Source organism: Chelonoidis abingdonii, chromosome 2 (assembly GCF_003597395.2).
Source record: "Chelonoidis abingdonii isolate Lonesome George chromosome 2, CheloAbing_2.0, whole genome shotgun sequence".
NCBI classification, from domain to species: Eukaryota; Metazoa; Chordata; order Testudines; family Testudinidae; genus Chelonoidis; species Chelonoidis abingdonii.
In genome coordinates this window covers 71933862-71952018 of record NC_133770.1, presented here as the reverse complement: position 1 = coordinate 71952018, position 18157 = coordinate 71933862, and the positions used below count along the sequence as shown (strand labels likewise).

At 40.4% G+C, this 18157-nt stretch overlaps 1 protein-coding gene across 1 annotated transcript in view; it reads right to left on the bottom strand.

Annotated features, from left to right (window-relative positions):
* Positions 1-18157, bottom strand: part of KCNH8 (potassium voltage-gated channel subfamily H member 8) — a 375624-nt gene that overhangs the window by 85010 nt on the left and 272457 nt on the right. The window contains exon 8 of the mRNA XM_075062450.1: positions 3793-3990. Coding sequence (XP_074918551.1) covers positions 3793-3990 — 198 coding nt within the window. The remainder of the gene's footprint in view (positions 1-3792; positions 3991-18157) is intronic.

Genomic DNA, 18157 nt, shown 5'->3' with positions numbered 1-18157 from the left:
AAAACCCACTTCACAGTACAATAAAATAAAAATCAATACGCAGTAAATAATGGCTACCTTTGAAGACAAAACATTATGTAAAATTCATAAGCATTAACCAAAGTTTCATAAATCTAAGATAAGGAAGCATCTGATATAATCAATAAATTTTTTTTCCCCAATTCTTAAGGTCATGCTTGAAAAGTGCTTACAGGAAAAAATTACAGGCTCTACTTGTGCTGAAATGTACCCCTCTCCTTTATCTGCCAGCCTACAGAACTTTATTAATAAAGGCTAGATCATTCTTTTCTTAATGACGTAATAAATTCACACTTTAGTCAATGATATATACTCTTCCAACTGACCTACCCTGCAGTGACCCCCAGAGAACATTATTCCTGCTACTTTAAAAAAAATACTATCCACTCCATATGAAGCCAACAAATTTATTAATTAATGCCTTGCCAGGGCAAGTATCTTGCAAAATAAAGAAAGTATTAATTTTCAAGACTTTAGTCATTTCATTAATGTATAGTAAAATATAAGCTCTGGGAAAATTATACACCAAAGGCACATTAAGAAGCACATTTGTCAGACAAAAATATCTTAAGCCTTGAAACAATGTAGATGAATATTCTTGTCCCCAACAAATTCTACTGAGGTGAAGACAAGTTCCTTTCTCTACCATGTTTGTTACCTCCCACTTCCCCATGACAACTCCACTGCCCCTCTTTGCCCTCTCGCTGAGTCCCCTAAATAATGTCCCACATACCTAAATTTCCACAAACAATCAAAAGGGCTCTAAATCAACCTCTTCTTCCTTCTCTTCTTAACAGATGCTGCCACCCAGCCCCTTCCCAAAGGCAAGTTCATTCCCTTTTCTTCCAACATACTCTTGACTCAACCTGTCCGTCAGCTGCCAGTTTTCTTCTGTTGCATCTGCATTACAGTCTGGATAGAATCTGACAGTCCCTCTGCATTTCCACAATACCTCCATCCCTGCGCATGCACACACACACTGGACCTACTACCCAGGTGCAAGAAAATCTCTCTCAGAGTTAAACACAAGATCTGTATCTCACACCAATTAGTTATGAAGGGTATGTCTACACTACGAAATTAGGTCAATTTCATATAGGCTGATTTTTAGAAATCAATTTTATACAGTCGATTGCGTATGTCCACGCTAAGCGCATTACGCTGGTGGAGTGTGTCCTCACTACCATGCCTAGCATCAACTTATGGAGCGATGCACTGTGGGTAGCTATCCCACAGTTCATGCAGTCTCTGCCACCCTTTGGAATTCTGGGTTAAGCTCCCAATGCCTGATAGGACAAAAAACGTTGTGGGTGGTTTGGGGTACATTTCGTCAATTCCCTCTCCCTCTGTGAAAGCAATGGCAGACAATTGTTTTGCGCCAGATACCAGGGCGATTAGAAGAGCACAGCAAAGCGTGCTGCGCATCAGAGAGGCTTTGAAAACCAGTTTTCTGATTGGTTAGGCTTCAGTGTGAAAATTATGTGTGTTTCTCCTTGATGCAAACCCACTCCCTTTGTTGATTTTAATTCCCTGTAAGCCAACCACCCTCTCCACTTCGAAATAAAGTAACTATTATTTTGAAACCATGTTTTCTTTCTTTATTAATTAAAAAAATGAGATAATGGACATGGTAGCCCAGGTGGGGGGGGGAGGGGGAGAAGGGAAGGACAAGGCCACATTGCTTATTGTAGCCACACTAAAAATCAAATTGTTTGAATGACAGCCTTTGTAGTGTTCTGAGAGCTAATATCTATTTGGAGGCCTGATTCCTCGTGCCCCACCATACAGAATTCAAATGAATTTCTCTGTCTTCAGCAAAAGATAGTCATGAACTGCAGGGAGAATGAAGTATCAGAGGGGTAGCTGTGTTAGTCTGGATCTGTAAAAGCAGCAGGACTGGCGCCAGGGTTTCTGGTGCCCTAGGCGCAGGGCCATTTCGCCGCCCCCATGCGCGGGTCATCATGGCTAGCCCGGTGGACCTGGCACAGGCAGGTGGAGCTGCCGCAGGCGTTCCTGTGGAGTCCACTGGTCTGCGGCTGTGGTGGAGCTGCCACAGGCGTGCCTGCGGCAGGTCCACTCGAGCTGCAGGACCAGCGGACCGTCCGCAGAAATGCCTGCAGCAGGTCCACAGAAGCCACGAGACCAGCGGGCTCTCCGCAGGCACAACTGCAGCAGCTCCACGGAGCTGCCTGCCGCCCCCCCCGCAAAATGCCGCCCCCCCCCCCCATAATGCTGGCGCCCTAGGCGACTGCCTAAGTTGCCTAAATGAAAGCGCCGGCCCTGAAAAAGCAGCAAAGAGTCCTATGGCACCTTGTAGGCTAACAGGCGTTTTGGAGCATGAGCTTTCGTGGGTGAATACCCACTTGGGAGAATGAAGTCTCTTTTTCTCTTAACATGAAAAATGTCAAACTTCTGATTATTATAAAGTCATTAAAGCAACAAAAACAAACAACCAGAAGCAAAACAACACCTCTTGATATTCTTCTATCTAGGAAATAAATGGCAGTTATATGGTTCCTTTATATTTTACCAAGGTAAGTTTTTGGAAGTTCTGCCATCTTCATCATCCCTTCATGGATATTTCTTGATTATGTCAATAAAAACAACCCCGCCCCCCCACCCTATTCCACTACAAAACATTGTGTTTGACTACCTTAAAAACATGTGGAACATGTGAAGGTTAAATATTTAACCCTTTTTCACTATTATTCAGCATTTACATTGTATTTTATCAATAAAATTAATTACTGTACTAACTGTAGCATTCATGAAACTGCTGGAATTAATAAGACACTGTTCCTTGTCTGACTTATTATAATTACAGCTACTTATTGACAGGACAGTGAAAAAGAGTTGATAATTCATCAGGCTTTTTATATTTTTATACATTATTGCTGGATGCTGTGAATTAATAATTTACAGTGATATTCAGCATGTACCATGGTCTCTGGTGTTAAGTTGTCAAGTTTACATTGTGGAAATTTACACTGCTGAACTGACAATAAGAGTCATGAAGACAAGGATTAGGGTGAAACTTCATTGGTGAAAATACTTACCACTAAACCCAGGACAATTAAGCAGCCTGACAAACAATGTGGTGCACAGCGGTCTAATGATGACTCACTTTGCATCCCGCCACTCATGCAGAGCATTGCCTTTGATAGTATGAAATATATATTATGCTTTAATGCCAATATTTTTGGAGAAGAGATGAAAGTAAATGTACAAAAACCTGCAGAACTCTCTCTCCACTTTTCTCTATTACAGTCACTTATCCTGATCCAGGTATACCACATTTTGAAGATGAAACCAGTTTGGAATCTTGGAGTGAGGTTGTGGGTTGACTCAACAGAAATAAAGCCACTGCAATGAGCAAATATTTTTTCAACAGTAACAAACATTTATCAACATAAATCAAAAGCAGGTAACAATAAGCAGACCAAAAACAACAGAAACCCTTCCAGCTTTGAGAATTAATCTACAACAGTGATCAGGCATATTTTATTCAATATTATTTGTTGCCCTTGCAATTAAAAATTGAAACCTGCAGACAATTGTTTGTTGGTTTACTATACCACAAAAAGGTTTCAGATTCACTGAATTTGCTACTGAGCTAATGAAAATGTACCACATCATGGCTCACAAATTTCAAATTTAATCAAGGACATGGCATTTTAGGATTAGTGTTTTACTTGAATTCATTTCAAATTATAATTTCAAATTGCCGTTTTTCCCCCTGTTCAAATTTGACTTTTCCAAAACATTTTTACTTACCCCCAATCAGCATTGTGCAAATGGAGAAAATCTTTTCTGCATCAGTATTGGCTGAAACATTTCCAAACCCAACACTGGTGAGACTGCTGAGAGTGAAATACAGGGCAGCTATATAGGCACTTCTGATTGATGGGCCTCCTAATGTATTATTGCCATAGTAAGGAGACTCTATACGTTTCCCCAGCTCATGAAGCCAACCTGAAAAGCAAAAGAAAAAAAAAAAGTCCAATGAGAAACAGCATAATGAAAACGACAGATTCTGTCAGATAAATGTCATACTTTTATGATTTAGGGCATTGGATTCTACACATGATTCCAAGAATAAAATGAAAATTAAAGCTCCAATTCTGCAAACACTTACAAGATGTTTAGAGAATTATGTCCATATATGATTTGTTCTTATGCATGAGTGCATATGGTGAAAAATAGACTCCTTTACTGAACTCAAGTGTTTATTAGATGCATCCAACAGCTGTACTGGGCAAATCAAAGCATCCAATTTAGCAGAGAAAATAATCTAATAATACTGTAGCATGAATACAACTTCCATTTCATTCTTTCCATTAATTGTTGTTTGAACAGGGGTGGCTCTAGATATTTTGCCGCCCCAAGCACGGCAGGACCAGCAGACCCTCCACAGGCAAGCCACCGAAGGCAACCTGCCTGCTGCCTTCGCAGCGACCAGCAGAGTGTCCCCCGTGGCTTGCCGCCCCAGGCACAGCTTGGTGTGCTGGTGCCTGGAGCAATCCCTGTGTTTGAAAAGCTTTTTGAGCTTCTGAGAGACAAAGCATTACTTGTTAATTATTATCATAAAGATTTTGGATCTTTATCTATATATTTCTTCTGTATAGAAGAAAAGATTCAGAAAAGATCCAGACAAGACTTATAAACCAGAGTTAAGGTTTTAAAAAATGCCGTAGCGAATCTGTTTTCTAAATTGCTCATCTAATCTTTATTTTCACTTTTGCCAAACTGAGGGACAGCTAAGCAAACCTTGCACAAAGAATCTGAATAAATGGCAGATGAGTAACACATTAAGGAAAGAGCAGAGATGAAAAAACTAATTGTAGTGCCTAGTTCTGCCCTTCGGAGGATTTGCTTTTGTAGGTGGGAAATCTTCCTAGATATTTATGCACAGTGAGGGCACTATAATTTGCCTGGTATGCTGATTTCACTGTCAGAAGATCTGTGTGGGATTTCTTTTTCTGGGTTGTAGTCTAAACCCTTCATGACGCTTGAATCATTATGTTCATTTACGCATGTACTGACAGTTTGAAAGACAGAAACATCTATCCTTTCCACTCACTTCATACAGATCAGTAAAACTAGGAGCTGGAGAAATTCCTTTAGACTGAACAATTACAAAATAGGCAGTAAGTTTTAAACATGAAGTCTAACAGTTGTGATAACATTTTGTGACTGTTTTGTGACTTTGTATTGGTATCTTCCAAAAGAGATCAATCAAGTCTCTGAAAGCAGACTGTTGAGAGTCATTACTACTAATACGCTGGACCAGCCACAACTGCAGTCTCTGTTTTCTTGTGCTACCCCCTCCTCATTGCCGTGGGATGCTGCCTACTCCAAATGGAGGGAGGGAAGAGGCAGGGAGAAGCATAGCTGTAGCCTTGCCACCATATTTACATAACCTAGCAGGATTATCAGGATGCATGGGTGGAAAGCACACTGCACCTTCATAACGTGGCTGTGCAGAGTGACCTAGGCCTTGCCTACATTGGCAAGTTTCTGCGCAGTAAAGCAACTTTCTGCAGTGTAACTCCCGAGGTGTACACACTGCCAAGCCACTAACGGCTTGTTTACATTACCTGCTGGATCGACGGGCAGCGATCGATCCAGCGGAGGTCGATTTATTGCATCTAGTCTAGACGCAATTAATTGACTGTCAAGCGCTCTCCCGTTGATTCTGGAACTCCACCAGGGCGAGAGGCACAGGCGGAGTCGATGGGAGAGCATCAGCTGTTGACATACTGCAGTGAAGACACCACGTTAAGTAGGTCTAAGTACATCGACTTCAGCTACATTATTCATGTAGCTGAAGTTATGTAACTTAGATCGATTCCTCCCTCCCCAGTGTAGACCAGGCCTTAGTGCACAGAAACTGTGCAGTTGTAGCACTGTTAAAAAAAAAAAAAAAACAAACCCAAAACCTGAGAGACGTACAGCTTTCTGCACCAGGGCTACAGCACCGCAGTGCCAGTGTAGACACCCTGGTCAATTATAATGCTGCGATTGGCCTCCAGGAGGTGTCCCACAATGCCTGTTCTTGGCTTTCTGGTCATCGGTTTGAACTCTACTGCCCTGCCCTCAGATGGCCAACTGTGAGCCCCACCCCTTAAATTTCTTGAGAATTTTGAAAGTCCCCTTCCTGTTTGCTCTGTGATGCGTGCAGTGGTCTCAGCGCATTTTTCCAGGTGACCATGCCTGCTCCACACACTAGGTGATCCCCCGCTTGAAGCAATGTCGAGCTGCTAGACCTCATCAACATTTGGGGAGAGATGGGTGTCCAGTCCCAGCTGCGCTCCAGCTGTAGGAATTATGATACCTACAGACAGATTTCATGATGCATGACAGAAAGGGGCCATGACCAAGACACACTGCAGTGCAGGGTCAAAGTGAAGGAGCTGCGGAACGCCTACCCCAAGGTGCAGGAGACAAATCACCCCTCCAGTGCTGCATCCATGAGCTGCTGGTTCTACAAAGAGCTGGACGCAATACTCAGTGGCGACCCCACTTTCACTGTGAAGGCAACTGTGGATACTTCGGTGGCTTGTGTACCAGTCGAGATGGACCAAGCCAGGAGGAGGAAATCTTGGACAAGGATGTGGTGGGGGAGGGGGACCCAGAGGCAAAGGATGACTTGGATGTCAGAGATGCATGCAGCCAGGAGCTCTTCTCTACCCGAGAGGAGGCTAGCCAGTCACAGCTGTCAGAGCTTGGCAAAGTGAAAACAGGAGAGGAAGCCGTTGGTAAGTGGATTTGATTTTGGGAATCTCTGAAGCGAGTTTTTGGGGCCTGGAGGGTTGCAGAAAGCAGGCTTGTGTCTGTATGATGCATGTACCACCACATGCCTAGTCTGAGCGGCAGAACAGGGTGTTGATTGATTTCCTCACTTCACAGGAATCTGGCTCAGATCTCCACAAAACTCTCATGGAGATATTGGGCAATCCGCAGCTGCAGGTTCCTTGGCAAAGCTCCTTTGTTTCTTGCCCTATTAAGGGTAACTTTCCTGTGCCATTCTGCCATCACTGGGGGGAGGGTGGACAACCATTGCTGCACACAGGTGAACCGCATAAAGGCCAGGGAGGAAGCCTCAGTCTTGGAGAAGACCCTCCCTTGATTCACTGCTCACCCTCAGTAGTGAGATATCTTCCATAATGAACACAGCCTGTGAAAAATGTCTGGACAGTAATGACTATAAGCCCCCCCACCCCCTGTAAAGTGCTGGCTCTCTTCAAGAGCCAGATGCTCAGTGGGCAGCACGGTCCTGGAACACTGATTTCCCTTGCCCCTGTGACTACTCACCATTTTGGGGTGTTGTGCTTGCCTGGGGTCACCCAGTTAGAATGAATAGTGGCTGTGTTTTGAATCACTGAATCAGTGGTCCATGTATTGCAAACAATACTGCTTCTGTAAAATGTTGCATTTTGGCTTCACATATATGACCTTAGGAGCCCAGCCTCCCTCTCTGTTATCGCCGGCTGAATGGCTGTGCAGAATTAGAAAGTGGCCACGAAAAACTAAAGAGGACTTTCTGCGTGATGTCATGATCAGGAAGCCCATTGCTGCAAAACCATCCATGATGTCCTTCACATTGCTCAGAGTCACAGTGCTGCATAGCAGGAGGTGATTAACGGCCTTGCACACTTGCATGACAATGGGTCCTGTGTTGGATCTCCCAACTCCAAATTGATTCCTGACTGACCGGTAGCAATCCATCCACTTCTCCGTCATTGAGGCTCTCATTTTGGTGTCCCTGTGCTGGAGGGCTGGGGCAAGTTCTGCACACAAATCCAGGAACGTGTCCTTTCACGTTGAAAATTTCTGCTGCCACTGCTCATCATCCTAAACCTGCATGGCAATGCGATCCCACCAGTTGGTGCTGTTTCTTGGGCCCAGAATTGGCACTCCATCATCTCTAGCTGCTCTGTGAGTGCCACCAGCAACTTTGAATTGTTTCTCTCTCTGTCTCACAGTGATCTATCCTCCAAGGAATTGTCACATTCCCCGTGGCTCCTCTTGCACCTCTGCAAATCCTTCAGGATCAAGTGCCTTACTATTCATATAACAATGATATCAGGCAGTTATCATATGAAGGTTTGTGTTTAGATACAAAATATTTGCAAACATACAAGTGAAAAGAAACATGCCATCTTATGCATTTGAGAAACAACAAAGGGCTTCACCTTTAAGTAACCAATATAATCTGTAAAATATATCCCACGATAAATGTTCTCCAGATTGAAAGAACGTATTCTTAGTGTGTTTACAAGGAAATCAATTTCAATAAGCATATTTCTAAAATTCATTGTGTGGGTTTAACTTATGGTGGTTCTTTCCAAAAAGGAGGGCTAAAAGATCCACTTTTATTAGTAGGGTGTGTTATCAGAACTATAAACCAAAGCATTACTTCTTTTTGGAATTTCTGAATGAAAACAGCCTCCCATCTTTTACACAACCACTACTCTTTCTCAAACATAAAATATCTTACGAAGTCTGTTTTCTTGGGGAAAAAAAATCATATTGATACCAAGCTGATATCTTATACAAGAGGGATTTGTCCTGTTCTTTGATGAGGCACTCAGATGGGTTTGTTTGTTTGTTTTAAACAAATGGTTTCTAGGTTTGCAGTATATTCATAATTTCTAATTACAGACTCAGCAAATATTCTATACAAAGCATGAAACACAATATCTTTTATATACATCTTTCAAAATGTAATATTAAAGAAAATAATATAGAATATTAAAGCAAAATAGAAATTATAAAGCTGCATTCCATAGACTGTATAAACACACTTGGAGATGATAAACTTGGATCTACAACCAAAAAGAGGTTATTTTTCTGACATTTGCTTGTCCTTGGGAGACAAAAAGCAGAGCCTTTGGTATTTCTTTGATGAGTTTAAACATTTTGTAACATAACTAGCTAAACATTACACGCATTGTTATATTTTCAAGCATCCTGACTATAACATACTTGTAGCTATACCTTAATATTCAGTAAAGATACAAACATGCACAACCTATACAAAAGTTATAGTAATTTTATTTATCTTATTTTTGCATCAATATGGATGTGTCTCTCTCACAACACCATCATGTAATGATGTGGATAATTATAGGCATGTCAGTCACATGTTGATTCTAGGCAAGATAATGGAGCAGCTGATATGGGACTTGATTAATAAAGAATTAAAGGAGGGTAATACAATTAATGCCAATCAACATGGGTTTATGGAAACATAGATCCCGACAGATTAACTTGATATCTTTGTTTGGTGAAATAGCAAGTTTGGTTGATAAAGGTAACAATTTGACTTAGTACCACACAACATTTTGATTAAAAAAACTAGAAAAATATAAAATTAACATGGCACACACTAAATGGATTAAAAGCAGGCTAAATGATAAGTCTCAAGATTGTAAACAGGGAAAATTGTAATTGTAAATGGGGAATCATCACTGAGTGGGTATGTTGCTATTGGGATCCCACAGGGATTGGTTCTTGGTCCTATGCTATGTAACACTTGTATCAATGACCTGGGAGAAAACAAAATCATCACTAATAAAATTTCCATATGACAAAAATTGGGGAAGTGGTAAATAGTGAAGACGATGATACAGAGAGACGTGGATCTCTTGATAAACTGGCACAAGCAAGCAATATGTGTTTTTATTATGGCTTAATGTAAATGTACACATGGAGGAACAAAAAATGTAGGCCATACATACAAGAAGATGCACTCTATCCTGAGAAGCAGTGACTGAAAAAATATTGGGAGTCGTGGTGTATAATCAGCAGAATATGAGTTTCCAGTGCAATGCTGTGGCCAAAAGAGTTAATACAGTCCTCGGATGCTTAAACATGAGAATCTCTAGCAGGAGTTTGTTTTACCTCAGTATTATGTACTGGTGTGACCATTGCTGGAATACTGCTTCCAGTTCTGGTGTCCACAGTTCAAGAAGGATGTTGATAAATTGGAGCCATGAGAATGATTAAAGGATTAGAAAACATGACTTATATTGACTGACTCAAGAAGCTCAATCTATCTAGCTTAAAGAGAAAGTTGGGGGCTGACTTGATTACAGTCTGTAAGTACCTACATCAGGAACAAATATTTGATAAAAACTCTTCAGTCTAGTAGGGAATACTATACCATGATCCACTGGCTGGAAGCCGAAGCTAGACAAATTTAGAGTGAAAATCAAGTGCACATTTTTAGCAGTGACAGTAGTTAACCATTGGAACAATTTGCGCTCATGGTGGTGTCTCCATCACTGGCAATTTTAAAATCAAGATTAGATGTTTTTCTAAAAGATACATTCTAGGAATTGGGGGAACTTCTATGACCTGTGTCATAGATGATCACATTGGTCCCTTCTGGCTTTGTAATTTGTGAATCTATGTATTATTTTATATATTTGGATAATAATAGTTACATTATACATACACACACTGCATAACAGAGTGACTATTCCACATACTCTGTGGTAAGTTTATCTGAAAAGCAGTACTTCCTCATAATCATATATGTAAATACAATCACGGATAATGTTGTAGGAGAAAAATCTCTTTCCTGAGAATATTATAAACTATACAGCAAAACTGGCTGGAAAACAGGTTTCCCAGGCCACAAGTATTTAAGATTTCAAAAAAAAAATACCCAAGATGTTTGAAAATATTTCATAAGAAAATGAGACAGCGAGAGCGCATGCTGTCACCCCGGTTTGAGAGCCATCTTCAAATCTGGCAGAGCAGGGACTTGAACCCATGCCTCCTACATACAAGCTCACTTTCTCTCTTTGACTCATTTGACTAGCAATTTCATCCTGGACCCAAGAAATATTTCCTGACAAAAGTTTTATCAAAATTGGGACATTTGTGCAAGTTTTGGTTTTGATGAATCAGCATTTTCTGATGAAAAGCTGTTTCGTCAAAAAATTCCTGACCAGCTCTCCTCAACAAGTTTCCTGCCTCAGCAGTCCCCTTTTTCTGAAAACTCAGTTCCCCTTCCTCTCTTATAACTCTTGCCTCCTTCTTCCATGTTACAAATACAGAAGTTTCTCACACGCTGTCCTCCTCTAACGCCTCCACTTGCTCAGGTGACCCAATCCATCTCTGATCTCCCTCACACTCTGTCTCAAATCCTCCCCTCCCTTATACTCCTCTTTAACCTCTCACTCTCCCATGGCTCAGTCACAAATATTAGTAGTTTATGTGATGAAACACCAATTAATATTATACAACTGGAAATTATGGAGAACAAATGGCAAACAAAAAACAAAAAACCCTAAAAAAACCCAAAGCAAAAATACTAGAATAGGAATTAAGTGTTAATCACCTCATAAAAATACTTTACAGTAGTAATAGAGAAGGTGCTGTATATCTTCTGATGGGTAAGGAGCAGACAGTTTGAGGTCATCCTGGCAAAATAAGACTAGCTGAGAGAAAATGGATCCTGCATAATCGGACCACATTTTTTAATGGAAGTAAATTTAATTCCTGAGAGCAGTGCTGCCTCCCACTGTCACAACCTAGGAGCACTGTTGTAGGCCTGCTTCCTACCTCCAATTTAGATCTACTGAAGAACATCAATGAGCTGAAGAGAGCTCACTGGGGCTTGTGGGATCCCCTTGCTAACAGAGCTGCCTGCTGGGCCCTGTAAAGGAGAACCACAGCTTTCATTATTTAAAAAGAGTGTGGATGAAATCCTGGCCCAACTGAAGTCACGGGCAAAACTCCCATTGACTTTTATGGGGCCAAGATTTCACCCTATAACTTTAGGCTCTTGAAAAAGTACACTCCAATGCAAAACATTTGCTAAGCTGGAAAGGAATACACAGCTGGGCTCCACTTCTATAACAGACAGCTCTTGGCAAGGTAAACAGTTCCAAACTTTCCAATCTCTTGTTGTTAGAGTGTTTCTATGTCCAATCATTACCATGAACCATTTGTTTGTGACCCTCACCTTTACTTGTGCTGTATCTAGTTTGAGGTGGGGTAACCAGAACTGCACATTGTATTCTGGATAAGGCACATCATTTATATAATTACATCACAACTGGATGCACTGGGAGAGTGTAATTTAAAAGGACTGAATATGAGGCAAGGAGTCAGCTGGCATGCATAATAAATAAAAGGTACATAGAAGTTTCCTTTTCAATCACTACATACCACAAGACTGATTCAGAGGGAAAGTTAAACTGGAGAAACTTTAGTATAAGTACAGTTGACACATCTGTAAAGGCTCTCATTGTAATAAAGTAGGGTTAGAATTAATCTATTCTCATCTGTCTTTATTCTGCTAACCCACTTTCCTAGACACAGTTTTTTAACTACAGGGGAAAAAACTCCCTGACAAAGGGAAGACATCTGAAGGGCTTGTCTACGTGGTGGGGTAATGCACACTGTGGGGGTGTGATTCTAAAGCACTCTAATGTGGTTTGCATAAATCAGTCCATGTAGACCTTGCTGGTGCATGCTAAAGATTCCCTAGTGCACTTTACCATAGTGCTGTAGTATCAGTTAATGTATAACACATTAGAGTGCTTTAGAAATCACACCCCCATAGAACGCATTACGTCTGGTGTAGACAAGCCCTCAGTTTTCTTTAAGTAGTAAAAAAAAAATCCTGTTAAAGTATATTAAATCCATCATAATAGAGTTTATGCTACCAATAGGCTTATTCACAGTTGTGTGTATTTTAGAGACATGTAAATAGCTTAAACTGTATGTTCAAAATATGTCATATGGGAGGCAGCTGATGACTTAGGGGACTGGTGATGACTTTAAGAAATTGATATGTGCCTTTTATCCTTACATTGTCAATAGCATCCAGATCAGTTCGGGTGTAAAATTTTGATGGCCCTATCTGGAATGAGTTTGGTCCTGTTCTCAGTGATTGGAGTCCAGTCCAGTTCTCAGTGATCCATGTCCACATCACCAAACTTACCGTTGCAATAAACATTAATTGGCACCTTGTTGACATCTCAGCAAACACACATGCGCACATACACACACACCGGTATTTGGGATGGGCATGGAGATGAACAATATTATCATTCCTAGAAGAACTCCTCCTAGCTCAACTGTTGAGGCATGCTGGTCTGGCACTATGGAAAAACTTGCTTCGCCTCTCCAGGGCTTTCAACCATATACATTCCATAAATTCTAAATATATACAGCTATGCAAATGCACCTCTGACCTCCATGGATATAGATGTCTGTCAAGCAGTGGACCCAACAAAGGAGAAGACTCGATTTAAGGAAGCCATGGAGGGAATGGTGGGGATGGCCAGGAAAAAAGTTGGGTGTAGAAAAGGAATCCCACTGTTGCCTGGATCCTCTACCCTGCACAAAGAACTTTCACTAGACATTTCAAGTGCAGTTGTAAGTGCAGCACTTAGATACTAATGTGAAGGATGGTTCAGAAAACTAAAGCTGCACAAATTTGCTGGATGGGTCTCTATGTTGTAAATAAAAGCAACACACAAATGCTGTGTTATGGAATGAAGTAGGGAATATGATCTTCTTTTCTGCATGTAAATATTTTGTGTTACTTTTCTATTAAGTAGCTAAAATTCTGGAAAAAAAACAGTTAATGCACAATAAGTTTGACATTTCAGTTTTAAGATGTGCATCTGTTTAAATGCCAGTGCATACACTAAAATAAAACCTCAAATCATCCGAACTACAAATGCCATATGTCATTACCAACTCTATTAGACATTACAAACAGCATGCCTCAGAGAGTTGTTATGGATCTTGTCACTGCCATCATTTACCAACATTTTTTAAATTAAAAATTAAAAATGGAGGCTCTGTAGTTATTGGTTCAGAACAAACTTGTCAGAAACAGAGTTTGATGAGAACACCTTCTTTCCAAAATTACAAACGAGGATTTATCAGCAGCAAATGCTAGGATTATTATTGTTATAATGGAAGTTAAGTGTACCCTACAGAGGACTAGATTCAACAATAGTGCCATTTAGCTTCCACAGCACAGAAATTGGATAGAATTTTTATTGAATCTCTTCCCAAATTAGCAACTGAAAAAAGAGATGGGCCTGAGACAAAACTCAAAGTTAAAGCAGCTACTAATGCTGGGGACATCTGGACCCCAACTCTACTTCTAGCTCATTTCTCTACGATGTGCCAAATCAAAACTGGGCCCCACTGAAGTCAATGAGAGTTTTACCATTGACTTCAATGAGGCCATAGTTTCATCCTCAGACTTGAGAAAATGTGGCTCTTTATTTAAATCTGAACTTTACAGCTTGCATGAGTGGTGGGACAGATTAAAAAAAAAACAATATCCCACGGTGTTTTCCAAAAAACCACCCACACACCTACCTCTGGCTGGAGCTTTATTTCTCCATCTTTTGAAACTGGTTCACATTCTATCCCAAGTAAAACACAGTTGCATAAGAAATAAAAGCAAAACAAAAATGGGTTACTTGCCCATAACGTCTTGGCCTCTTCCAAGACTTTCTGTAGTGTGGTGGAAGGGTACTGCTTATATAGTCCTCTTAAATCCCAGCATACTTTGCCACAGGCTATGACTACTGTCACTGTTACTTGGAAAATGCTTGTTAGCAAACCCTACTCTCTTGCACCTCGATGAGAGACTAACTGGGAACTAACTGGATCCAGCTTTGTCCCTCACTATTAAAGGCACAGGAGCTCTAGTGCTGCCATGGAATTTAGGTTTCAGGCCCTAAAAACAGAACCAGCAGTTTTCCCAAACTGCCTCTCTGTTTCTCAGTGAACTTGCCCCACACAAGCATGGTTCCTGAAACAGCATAGTACTGGCCCAACAGTATATATTATACCTACATGCAGCTATATGAAGGCTATACAATCTAAACTATCAAATAGGTTTGTATTGATACAACACATTTGTGCAGAGTTTGAGAACCATTCGACTGTACTAGAATATAGAAATGAAAATGCCATGCAAAGGTTGCAATAGGTTTTAAACCACATCTTCAAAGGAAGGTGGCTCCCATTACATCAGCAAAGAGCCATTTATTTTCAGAGAATAAAATGAGTTACAGTTTGATCCCAAGGGAAAGATCCTGGTTACCAACATTTAAGTAGTCAATAGAAGTAGCTCAGTAATGAATTAAGCTATCTTTGTAAACCAGGCACCAATTAGAGACAATGGAGGATTTTACACAATGCATAATAAGAAAAAGGTTAGCAAGTGGTTATAAAAACAGAGAAAAGTAACTGGTTGGAATAAGGAGAATTATTCTGAGAGAAGGTACCTTTACTCTCTGAGCATTAGCATTATCTCTTGGAAATAAATATAGTCTCAAAACCATTATAAAAATAATTCTGTAAGCTAACAGACCAAGTCATAACAAAATTATTGATTCTATTGTGTTGACTGGAAATGCTGTTTTCCTGGCAAACAAATATTTAATCATCATATTGGTTTCAAAAACAAGAGGTGCTCAAGGGATCTTAAACAGGAAAAGTTCTAAACTCCGATTCTAATGTTGGTGGTAACAAAGACAGCTGAATCTACAGCAATGCCAAATACCTGATAACAATTAAGCCTTATAGTCACAAAACTGAACTCTCAGTGGACATAAGAAGTTTGCAAATATCACATACTGCAAGAAATAGAACAAAGTTTCTAAATTCCCAAGACCTACTGAAGTTAATGGCAAAACTCCCATCAATTTCAAGGGCCAGGATTTCATTTCCTGTCTTTAACAGCATGGGGGCTTGAAAATAATTGAGATATTCACTTTGGAAGGACAAACAATTTATCCATAAGGAGAGCTACTGTTTATCATGTAAGAGACTTAAATCCTCATGAGTAAGGCAATGAGGTGCAATGGTAATTCCTTTATGTTGGATATTGGTATGTTAGGTGCTTCTAAGGCAAGTCAAAGCAGTTGGGCTAGTCTGAGATATTTCCGTTAACACAGTAACATTTCATTAGAAAAAGAATGAAAAAAGATAAATTTGTTTGAACATATGATTAGTCAAGGTGGAGTTTTGCTATTCCTCTACCTAACCCAATGGATTATAGTATCAAGGTAAAGGAATTATCAACAGCAGCCCTTATTTCCTGTGAGGGCAAGTCCAAGAAGATTTGTGTCAAGGCTAATCATTATGCTACATTCATCATTAGGATCATGTTCCCAGTTGGTGAACTTAATTGTTATTAGTCTAAATCCTGACCCTCTTGTGCTTGGGCATAAGGGAAAGTTTTGTACCTTACTTGTGTGTATGGTGACTTTGCACTGGCTTGACCAACCTTATGAGGGCTGGCTCTGCAGTTGCTCCAAGGTCTGAACCCATAATGCTTCCGGAGGTGATGGAGAGTTTATGTAAATGAGATATTCACAATTTTTCCCTTCTCTTTCTCCCACAAGTCTATCGTTAGCCTCATGAATTTGCCATGGGGAAGAAGAGGAAATTGGGTTAGGAAGAAAACATCCCCTATGTGTCGAGATATGTGGCAGTCTCAGGAACGTGACCCTTGACCACAGGGCTCAAAGTCTCTAATGTCACTTTGTCCCCTCTGTGGTAGAGGAACTCAAGCCAAGATGGGTCCATCTTGGCAGACAGCTGCTTTTTGGGACTATGAGCCAGCTGTACAGGCTGTGGGTTGTTCTACTCATTCCATCTCCTTTGAGGAGTCACTCCCCCACTGACATATAGGACTGAAAATGCAGTTTTCATGTCACAGTGACCGAGTGCTGTTATCAGCTTCAACTTGGGCCCTATGGAAGCCAGCACCCTGGTCAGTTAGAACACCCAGGGCACTGGGTGTGATTACGGTAGAAGGGAGCACTTACACCTGCTGGTAGCCTGACAAGCTAATGAGGTAATTAGCTCACCAGCTGGAGAACCCAGGAAGAAAAGGAGGCAGTATAAAAAGCTAAACCAGGAAGCAAGAAAGGTGATCTACATAATTGCTGCTATGTTGTGATGTACCTGGGGCATAGATGACAATAAAGATACTTGAAGGTACTCTGGTGGACTGTGTATACTGGTTATTTCACCCAAAGGGCTTACCAGAGTTTCCAGGAGCTGAAGGGGGAGTCTATTGACAGACACACAACTAATTTTCAATATTAAACACAAGGAATCCAAACAGCCTTCTAGCTCTTTTGGTTATATTAAAGATGAAGAAGTAAACCATCCTTCAATTGTCCCACAATAGAGCTCCACATTAAATTGGGGGTGTCCCATAACAGGGAGACAGTATATAATCTATGGATTTCATGCATCCTAAAAGCCATCTCAGTAGGTCTATGAAATACTTTTCTATTGATATTTTATAATGTAGTAATTTTTTGCACACCTACACTTACCATAGGTAGCAGCTACAGTATAAATGACAAAGTGCATACACATCCTTGCAAAACTAGTCCACAAGTCCTGTCAGTCTCATTGATCAAGAAGTAAATAAATCCAGAAGAGAGATGTACCAGAAAGTCTTCCTCTCTATAAGGAGAATACATGACTCTTTTCAACAGTCATTTCTCAGCTGTGTACATTTAGGACACTCAAGAGATCAGGATTCTAGTCCTGGCTCTTCCACTTACTTTTACAAGTCACTTGATTTCTCTCTGTCTCCCCATCTGTAGGATTTGGATAATTACATTGCAACTTTTCTAGGAATATTGTAGTTAGTTATTGTAAAGTGCTGTATAAGTACTAAGCATATTTACAAAGTTTTATTAATGAAATATGGTTTAGATATGCCTCCAACATCAATATTGGTTAATCTGGGCACAAGTTTCCTTTTGGCGTTGGACATTTTTAAACACTATTTATTCAATTTTGCCCATATGGAGTTTTGTTTCTGTTTTGTTTTTATAAACGAGAAGAAATTAATAACTTTAAAAAGTTCACTATTTTTATATTACCTCATATATAATTCATAGAAGCTTTAGACAGCAGTAACTACTGGCCTAATCAGACAAATAATCAAGGAAGTGAGACTGGACAGATGATTAGCAATAGATCGTTTCTTGTAGATTATTGACGTGATACAGACACTGGTGTGCTGAGACAACTGCCTATACTGCTGGCCAATATTGTTTCATTCCGTCTGTATTGATCTGCTGTGTCTTATTTTATACATAGACTGTAAACTCCT